At 42.2% G+C, this 10000-nt stretch overlaps 1 protein-coding gene and 1 long non-coding RNA gene across 2 annotated transcripts in view; both read left to right on the top strand.

The window, feature by feature from the left end:
• The window catches only part of LOC138959801 (uncharacterized), a 32504-nt gene that overhangs the window by 21866 nt on the left and 638 nt on the right, over nt 1-10000 (top strand). The window contains exon 2 of the long non-coding RNA XR_011453800.1: nt 6535-10000. This exon is cut by the window's right edge and continues 638 nt beyond it. This is a non-coding gene — a long non-coding RNA (uncharacterized lncRNA). The remainder of the gene's footprint in view (nt 1-6534) is intronic.
• LOC138959800 (uncharacterized) overlaps nt 1-10000 on the top strand; it is a 29419-nt gene that overhangs the window by 18781 nt on the left and 638 nt on the right. Inside the window, exons 11-16 of the mRNA XM_070331415.1 lie at nt 145-245; nt 1158-1278; nt 2238-2330; nt 2836-2914; nt 3511-3626; nt 5810-10000. The exon at nt 5810-10000 is cut by the window's right edge and continues 638 nt beyond it. Coding sequence (XP_070187516.1) covers nt 145-245; nt 1158-1278; nt 2238-2330; nt 2836-2914; nt 3511-3626; nt 5810-5907 — 608 coding nt within the window. The 3' untranslated portion in view covers nt 5908-10000. The remainder of the gene's footprint in view (nt 1-144; nt 246-1157; nt 1279-2237; nt 2331-2835; nt 2915-3510; nt 3627-5809) is intronic.

The following is a 10000-nucleotide window of genomic DNA, read 5'->3' as shown; positions in this document are numbered from 1 at the left end:
ATTCACCTTTGTCAGATTTATATGTGTTTGTTTCTTTGTTTTTTTGTTGTTGTATATATTAATTTGTGTGCTTATTCTCTCATCTATGTGCTTGTATTCTGTATGTTCTGACGTTTTCAAGTACGCAGTTCACATCTATTCCAGTGCGTGATGTTTTTCGCGGGCTATTTCGGGAGTGCTCGCGCTTTGAAGACTGTCTGACTGAGGGACTACAGAAGGGGGTGCAAGCCAACGAAAGCACACCGGTGAGTTTGTCACAACTCTCTGTATTACACTATAAATTATAGTACGGTACTCGAAGTTTAGGCGACTGAAGCTCTCTGGTTAGATTGTCAGAACACTTGATACATACTATATGCTTGTAAGTTCTTCTCAGATTAGCTAACTGAAGCAAGGCCCTCTGGGCATTAAACAGGGCCGGATCTGGGGGGGGGGGGGGGGGTTTTCCGGAACCCCCCCCCCCCCCCTGGCCATCCAATGTACCTCTCAGAGAAAAAAAAAAGTGGACTTTTTAAGCTCTTCCCCCTACTCCCTCAGTTTATTTGGTCTTCTAAAACTATTTCAAATTATGAACAACATCAAGTCGACAACGGCCTGCCCTCCCCGTTATAAGTCCATCATCATAGTAATATTCAAAGTAAAGAGTCCTGTCAGACTTATTTACTAGGCATATATGTCTTTGGGATTATTCCACTGAACCACTATGGTAAATGAATATATGAAGTATTTTGTTACTGTTGAAAATGTGTAATTTTGATTCCCAATTGCAAGGAAAGACCAAAAAATGACCTCACAAATGCAACATTTTCTCGGCTTCAGTTGGAACCCCCCCCCCCCCCCCCCCCCCCCCTCAAACGAACTTGGTCCGGCCCTGTTAAACGATTTTTGGAAAGAACTCGTGTTTTGTTTAGGTTGTTAAAGAGTAAATACCCTTGCTTTTCCCTCGGACAAACGAATGCATGCGTGCTCCTGTCCACATGTTTCGGTTTACATCCCTCGCTAGTGATTGCTCCCCCCCCCCCCCCCCCCACACAATGCTAGTCCGAGTAAAACGCAAGGGTTGTCACTCTTTCACAACCCATACAAACCCGACAGTTAATTTTGGAATTCGTCTATTGCCACAGGCGTCGTATTGTACTCTTAAAAATGTTTTCCAGTGCAATGTGAAGCAAGCGGTGAGAGATTGCATCTACGACCGATGCTGGAGATCTGCAGACGAGGAACTTTATCTGGCCAACACTTTCTTCAAGATCATGGAGGACAGTGGATATCAGTGTGGTGAGTGCCTTCATTAGCTAATTGGTTGATTGATTGATTGATTGATTGGTTCTTCAAGGAGGAGAGTGGCTATCAATGGGGTCAGTGTCTGAGAGCAATCGTTTTGCTACTCAGACGTTCAAGGATTGATTGATTGATTGATTGATTGATTGATTGATCAGTCTATTGATTGACTCATTCACTCACTCAGTCAGTCAGTCGGTCCGTTGGTCAGTCTATCATTTACATTGTCAGTTGGTCGGCCAAACTGATGAGAGAAAGACACACAAATAAACTCACAGACAGACGAGTAGAGGGTGGACGACAGAACGGACGGAAAGACAGACAGCATACATTCGCTTATTACTGTGCAGTGAATTGCAAGCCATCTGATGAAGCCTTATCACTTTATTGTTGCGGTTTGATAAGAGTGGAAACGTTAACATGTATATATGGTACATGTCGTCAAGCCTGGGAATCGAGACGAGGGTGGTAATGTGTGTGTGTGTGTTTGTGTGTGTGTGTGTGTGTGTGTGTGTGTGTGTGTGTGTGTAGAGTGATTCCGAGAAAACTACTGGACCGATTTTCATGAAACGTTACATGCACATTCTTCCAGATAGTATCCCCAGACAATCTCTTTGATAATGTTAAAAAAATTCTCAAAATTCTACTTAAAATAAAAATTTAGTAATCGATTCAAAATTGATTTCTTTATCATTTTCTGAATCCAAACATATATCAAGATGCCATGTTTACTCTGCAAAGGCACTCACAATGAAAGAAAATATGTTATTTAGGCACTACGTTCGCATGCTTCGCGGAGACGATCTGGATCCGTCTCATTATTCGGGTTAAGGCTAGCGAAGCTTTAGTTCATGAAGTCTAGATGTTGGCTGTTTAAGTGTTGATCTTTTAGTTTGAGGCCGACAGATTCACTAGGTGTTTTTAAATTGCTTCACGTGGCTTGTTTTCTTTTACAGACAAACCGGGTCTTCAGTATTTGAGCAACATCACAACGACTACAACCACAACAACTACAACAACTACTACTACAACCCAAACTACAACAACTGGTAAGATTGATAATAAGCAGTTCGTTTGTGTCGTCATGCGTGTGTGTGTGTGTGTGTGTGTGTGTGTGTGTGTGTGTGTGTGTGTGTGTGTGTGTCTGTGTGTGTCTGTGTGTGTGTGTGTGAGTGTGTGTGTGTGTGTGTGTGTGTGTGTGTGTGTGTGTGTGTGTGTGTGTGTGTGTGTGTGTGTGTGTGTGTGTGTGTTCTAGTTTGTTGTTTGTGTAGCTTAGCGTTGTGTTGCGTTGCGTAGGATTTTTGTTGCGTTGCGTTCTGTACAATTGCATTGTGTGCGTAAGCATGAATGTGTTTTTCTTTTTCTCTCTGCTCGTTGCATGTGTGTCTCTTTCTCTGAGATACAAGATAGCAGGAATAATCATGATGGTACACGCAACAGAATTAGTTATGCTATAACTGCGAAATAAATTCTCGTTCTCTTGTTCTCACCAAAACGCATCTGCGTAGTTTGCTTTTATGACGGGTAGTATAGAACTGATGCTTTACTCAACAGAGCAATACTACCCTAGCTGTCAGACTGGCATCAACCACTGTGACAAGTACTACGGTCCTGCCACGACTGCGGGATGCAGGTAAGCATGTCTTTAGGTGTCTGCTGTCATTTCATCTCTTATGCAGTTTTGTCTTTTCTTCCATTGTTTATTTATAGTCCGCTTGTGTATGCCAATGCCCTTGGTTCGATGGAGTTAACTTGTGGGTATTTCTTGCGTGCGTACGCTACTTCCGTTGATATTTTGTGTGTCTGGTTAAATATTTATAGGTTCAGAATTTTCACCGGCTATACGCACATACTATGACAGACACACAGAAAGACAGACAGACAGACAGACAGACAGACACACACACAGACACACACAGACACACACACACACACACACACACACACACACACACACACACACACACACACACACACACATATATACATCTTGGCAGACATCGAACATTCACTCAGCGAATAACTATTTGTTTGTTTTTCCTCTGTGAAGCTTATTTGGTCGATGTACTTGCTAACGTCTTATTTTGTCATAAATTAAACGTTTCATTAACTAATTGTTTTATTTGTATTTTTTTATTCTTTAACTGTAGCCGTCTGTCTGTTTTCGGATGTCTTGTGCACTCGCTGTTTCAACATCACTGATCATTATGCACACCGTGTGTATTTCAGAGTACGACAGGCATACAAGGATTGTGTTTTGGAGCAGTGCTCCCTGCGTAAACTGCCCGTCTTTCTTCTCCGCAAACTGGAGTGGGAACAAACACGGAAAGGAAGCTATCACTGTGGTGAGTCAAGTGATCTTTTTTCTCTCAATTGATTCATTAAAGGTCTTGTGAATGATTTGCTCCTCTTCTTTTGTATTGCTGTTTGTTTCGTTGTTTGTTGGCTCGTTTGTTTGCTTTTTATATTTAGTCAAGTTTTGACTAAATATTTTAACATCGAGGGGGAATCGAAACGAGGGTCGTGGTGTATGTGCGTGGGTGTGTGTGTGTGTGTGTGTCTGTGTGTGTGTGTGTGTGTGTGTGTGTGTGTAGAGCGATTCAGACTAAACTACTGGACCGATCTTTATGAAATTTGACATGAGAGTTCCTGGGTATGAAATCCCCGAACGTTTTTTTTTCATTTTTTTGATAAATGTCTTTGATGACGTCATATCCGGCTTTTCGTGAAAGTTGAGGCGGCACTGTCACGCCCTCATTTTTCAACCAAATTGGTTCAAATTTTGGTCAAGTAATCTTCGACGAAGCCCGGGGTTCGGTATTGCATTTCAGCTTGGTGGCTTAAAAATTAAATAATGACTTTGGTCATTAAAAATCGGAAAATTGGTTCAAATTTTGGTCAAGTAATCTTCGACGAAGCCCGGGGTTCGGTATTGCATTTCAGCTTGGTGGCTTAAAAATTAAATAATGACTTTGGTCATTAAAAATCGGTCAAAAAAAAAAATAAAAAATTTATAAAACGATCCAAATTTACGTTTATCTTATTCTCCATCATTTGCTGATTCCAAAAACATATAAATATGTTATATTCGGATTAAAAACAAGCTCTGAAAATTAAATATATAAAAATTATTATCAAATTTTTTTTTCGAAATCAATTTAAAAACACTTTCATCTTATTCCTTGTCGGTTCCTGATTCCAAAAACATATACATATGATATGTTTGGATTAAAAACACGCTCAGAAAGTTAAAAACGAAGAGAGGTACAGAAAAGCGTTCTAGCCTTCTCAGCGCAAGTACTACCCCGCTCTTCTTGTCAATTTCACTGCCTTTGCCGTGCGCGGTGGACTGACGATGCTACGGTCTTGCTGCGTTGCATTGCGTTCAGTTTCATTCTGTGAGTTCGACAGCTACTTGACTAAATATTGTATTTTCGCCTTACGCGACTTGTTATGTAGAGGTTACATGCCGAGTCTCAGTTATTATCAAAAATAATGGTCGAAGTTAGCGGATCATGAAAAATGCGAGCTTTAGCGAGCTTTTTCATGACCGCGAACTGAGACCATTATTTTTGATAATCACTGAGACGAGGTGTGTAACCTCTTTATTCCTCCTTTCTTCAGTTATTCAAAGAAAAGAGGAGGTTTTTTGAGAAAGTTTGATCGAATCCTATTCACTCAACCAGTCAACCTGCGCAGGCGATCGATTAATGCGCGGTTGTATAGTTCCGTGCAAATCATTCCATTCTGTTAACACTTCTTGTCAGTTTTCCTATTTTGGACTAAAATCAAGTACACAGATATGCTGTTATTCTGCTGTGGCGGCAAAGGCAGATATTGTGTGTTCTGTATATGTTTTGGTATCGGTTACGATAATGTTCTTTCGTCAAATGGGACTAGCAGACGAACTTTTGCACCCGTGTTCCAACGTTAAAAACTGTATGAAGTTAAGTTTTCTGGGGAAAATAGTGTATGAAACCGCTTTATGTTGTTTAAATTGATGAGATGTGTGCATTTGGTTGCGTGTGATCTGTTTATTAAATGAAATATTGTTGAAAACTGACCGTCGGATTGCAGTCTGTTGTCGAAGAAACTGAGTGAAAAGAAGGGGAACTACTCTTGTCGCTAGACAAAGTATGAGTTACTTGCCTTGGGAAATTGCTTGTGATGAACGTCTGATCTAGATTCAGAAAACAACCGAACTCATGGATTTTATATGGAGATTCATGTGTTCAGGCCTGTAGTTGTTAATTTAAATGCGGTATGTTTGTATTGTTTGCTCCAGAGATGTATACTTCGTACATTAGAGCGTTCGGAACTTTTCAGTCGCAAAAAGTAGTACCGAAACAGAACAACCTCTCAACCCATTGCACTATCGAGGATTCAGGCTGTTGCTGGGTCGTTATTTGTTTGGTTGCTGGGTCATTATCGAAAAATAACTACCCCTACAAGTTTACAGAGGTAAAGAAGCAGAGGGGGGAATAATGTTTGTTAATGGACGGTTGGGTGCATTTTCCTGTGTTGACAGACTTGGTGGACACAACCGGAGCAAGCACCCAAAGCAGCACGTGCCTACCTCTGATGACAACGCTGCTGACAGTTCTGCTGGTTCTCGTGGTCCTGTAGACACCGTGTGCAAAACTCTGAAGACTGAAGACGATTGTGATGGATGCCGTGGCCTTCTCTGTATAAGACGCTGCCCGCACGGTTCTGTTAGCTCGACCTTACGAGGCGAGGCCCATTGGCGTGCGTGTGCGTGTGTGAGCGTGCGTTCGTGCGCGTGTGTATGTGTGTATGTGTGCGTGTGTATGTGTGTGTGTGTGTGTGTGTGTGTGTGTGTGTGTGTGTGAGTGAGTGTGCGTGCGTGCGTGCGTGCATGCGTGTGGAGTGCGTGCGTGCGTACGTGCGTGCGTGAGTGTGTGTGTGTGCTGACAAATGCCGCCTACCAGGATTTTATTGGAACCATGGATCTTTTTATTTCTTTTCTTTTTTGGCATGGCACTGTTCTTCCGGTGAAAACGATTCATGTCACCATCTCAGAACTGACAAGGCCTTTACATGGGACAGTGTCATCGGTCCACTTGGACACATTCCAAACATCGACAGCCTGACAGCTTAATTGTTGTGCAGAGAGAGAGAATATTTAATTAAATAATTTATTAAAAACACACAAGTTGCTTTTGAAAATTGAATTTGTCAAAACATTCCAAGTCTGCACAGAAAGGACCCTGGCTGTTGATTGTCTTATCCCAGGTGAAAGCCTGGCTAGGTCTGAGACGGTGAGCCGAGTGTCGTTTTCACGGGAAGCACCCTGGCTGTTGATTGTCTTATCCCAGGTGAAAGCCTGGCTAGGTCTGAGATGGTGAGCCGAGTGTCGTTTTCACGGGAAGCACCCTGGCTGTTGATTGTCTTATCCCAGGTGAAAGCCTGGCCGGGTCTGAGATGGTGAGCCCAGTGTCGTTTTCACGGGAAGCACCCTGGCTGTTGATTGTCTTATCCCAGGTGAAAGCCTGGCTAGGTCTGAGACGGTGAGCCGAGTGTCGTTTTCACGGGAAGCACCCTGGCTGTTGATTGTCTTATCCCAGGTGAAAGCCTGGCCGGGTCTGAGACGGTGAGCCCAGTGTCGTTTTCACGGGAAGCACCCTGGCTGTTGATTGTCTTATCCCAGGTGAAAGCCTGGCTAGGTCTGAGACGGTGAGCCCAGTGTCGTTTTCACGGGAAGCACCCTGGCTGTTGATTGTCTTATCCCAGGTGAAAGCCTGGTCAGGTCTGAGACGGTGAGCCCAGTGTCGTTTTCACGGGAAGCACCCTGGCTGTTGATTGTCTTATCCCAGGTGAAAGCCTGGCCGGGTCTGAGATGGTGAGCCCAGTGTCGTTTTCACGGGAAGGACTGCGCCTTTAATAACACGACCAGCTGACACAGACAGGGAGGTGCTGGTTATGTGGAAAGAGTACCAGGACGAGGGGGCAGGATGAAGGTTATGGGAGGGACAAAAGTATTATAGTAGAATAAAACACAAAACACGGGTTTTCGCTCAAGTATTTTTGTCATGGGCATTTTGCTGACCACCCGTTCTATGCAAAATGCTACAATCAAAATTCAATACAGTGGCACGATGGTGGCCTTTGTGACGACCTAGATTTGGTATAGAGTTTCCCCCCTGTGATATTGTTTTAAACAACAGTAATTCTGTTGTTCGCCAAGTGCTACATATCTGCCATAATCTCTGTTCTTAGCGAGCTGCACTGTAGTACAAATTGTAACACGCTCAAGTAATGGTCTGTTTAGTTCATCATTGTGACTTGGCTGATTTAGATACCATTTTACAAGTTTTATGTCTCATTACATGTCTGTGAATGATCTGCTCCTTTGGTTTTTACATTCATACCACTCCGTTCTTGTGTGTGTGGTTTTATTATTATTATTGCCTTTTGCTATTGACTTTTGTTGTACACGTTGATATGCTGAAGAGGCTATTTTCACATCAAATGTGTACATATTATACACTTATACTTAGAAGAAAATATTAGATGCCATTAAGTGTTTACTTAATGCTTTCTGAATGTTTCATACAGGCTGACAATTACGTCCGTAAGCGTTGCCGTTTTTTATATTTAGTCAAGCTTTGTTTTGTCTGTTATGACAATAGTATCCATGAAAACATAATCTTAATGTCAATCAATAATCTTTTACTGCCTAGACCGACAAATTTGGCGACGGCAAAACACAATTATCATTTTTAAAAAAACCATGTTATGTAACGTGCATATTAATAAGTATTTCTGTGATAAGACGTTACCCAATATTGACAGACTGTGTGGTGATATCTTTTTGCTGTGGTCTTTTTCGACAGTGATATCAAAATCAATGTCCAAAAACAAACAAACGAACCACAACAACAACCCCGGATTGATTGTATCTTTTCTATTTTGGAAATGTCAGCTTTCCAATCAGTGTACAGGGCTTGGTGTTAATGTTTTTAGAAATGAAGCCCAAAAGGAATACATAATTTACAAAAAGAATGTGCACAGTGATAAAGGATTGTGGACAAAAGAAGCTTTTGTTTTGTTTTGTTTTTTGTTTTTCTTAATTTCGCAAAATAACATTACGAATTTCATAGTATAGACCATGAAGTCTAAACAACTCAAAATGTAAACGTCAATAAGGAATGATAGCATCGTTCACCGCGGCGAGGGATAGTCGACACAGCATCTTTCACCGCGGCGAGGGATAGTCGACACAGCATCTTTCACCGCGGCGAGGGATAGTCGACATAGCATCTTTCACCGCGGCAAGGGATAGTCGAGGTGTCGTATTAACAAAAGGCACCGAAAGAAGAATGGGAAACTGTTGCAATGAAAAAAGATGTCGGGATTTCAGAGTGAGAAACTGTGCAAAGAAAGGGATAAGAGGTGAGAAGAGAGATTCAAAAGGAAGAGAACAAAAGGCCTTTTCGCATGAAAACACTATTGTCTGGTGTACATCAAAGGCTGTATCCACACTCATCTTATGAACCTTCTGTTTACAATGCAAACTGCGCAGCGGTTTGGCCAAGATTGTTGTTGAACAATTGAAGGATCAGCTTTAAATGCTATAGCAAAGGCTGTGCCACACTTATCTTACTAGTGAACCTTCTGTTTACAATGCAAACTGCCCAGCGGTTTGGCCAAGATTGTTGTTGAACCATTCAAGGATCAGCTTTGAATGCTATAGCAAGGGCGGTCCTTCATTCAGCCCCAAGTCGACTTCGCGAAGTCTTTTTACCAAAAACTCAGCGATAAAGCTCCGTGCGGCCAGCTTCGCGAAGTCTTTTTACCAAAAACTCAGCGATAAAGCTCCGTGCGGCCAGCTTCGCGAAGTATAGTTCGCGCAGTCTACTTTGCTTAAGCAGCCGTATCCGAATCTTTGTCTCAGCCAACCCTCAACTGCGCCTAGGTTTTTGCTAATTAGTAATGCTCAAAAAAAGTTTACTGCAATTCATGTCAACACTGGCAGGATCTGTTGGGGTGTTACACTGAAACCTGCTTCTGACAGTTTAGTGCTCCTGGCGAAGAATGTGTAAATATATAGGCAGGGGACTCCGTTCTCAGGCTATTGTGATGGCTAGTGTTTGATCAGCAACTTTACTGGTAGCTCTTTGCATTTAGGTCGAGAGCAGTCATGAATCTTTAGTTTAAAACCACACTGCAGTGATGGTACACATTATGTGATCAGGAGTTACGAAGGTAGAACTAGTTCTGGTACTCTTCATTTTTTGTTGATAGTTTACACACAAATTAAACTCTATGGAAAACTTCAAGAACAAAGTCCGAGACTTACTCTCCCCGTCAACAGACCGCCATGCATCCCATCATGTCCCTTAAACACGAAAATAAACTTTACAAAATAAATCGAATTTTACAGTATCGCTTTTCATCACGATTCTCCTCAGTTTCAACACGCAGCCACAGTTCAGCCCTCCGCCTGTACAGTTTGGTACAGTGGAACCCCCTTTTTAGAGCTCCATAAATCTGAGAAAATCAGATCTTAAAAAGGAGGGAGTCTCAAAAGGGGGGTCAATATACAGAGGCTATGAACAGAAAGTCTGAGAAAAGAGGGTCTTAAAAGGGAGGGAGTCTTAAACTGGTGGGTCTTAAATGGGGGGTTCCACTGTAGCTTGTAACAACCTTCTTTGGGGCATACCCACCTGTAGCTGACAACCACACTGCGATGATAGCA

The sequence above is a fragment of the Littorina saxatilis genome, linkage group LG2 (genome assembly GCF_037325665.1).
Source record: "Littorina saxatilis isolate snail1 linkage group LG2, US_GU_Lsax_2.0, whole genome shotgun sequence".
NCBI lineage: Eukaryota > Metazoa > Mollusca > Gastropoda > Littorinimorpha > Littorinidae > Littorina > Littorina saxatilis.
This window is presented reverse-complemented; position numbering and strand designations above follow the sequence as displayed.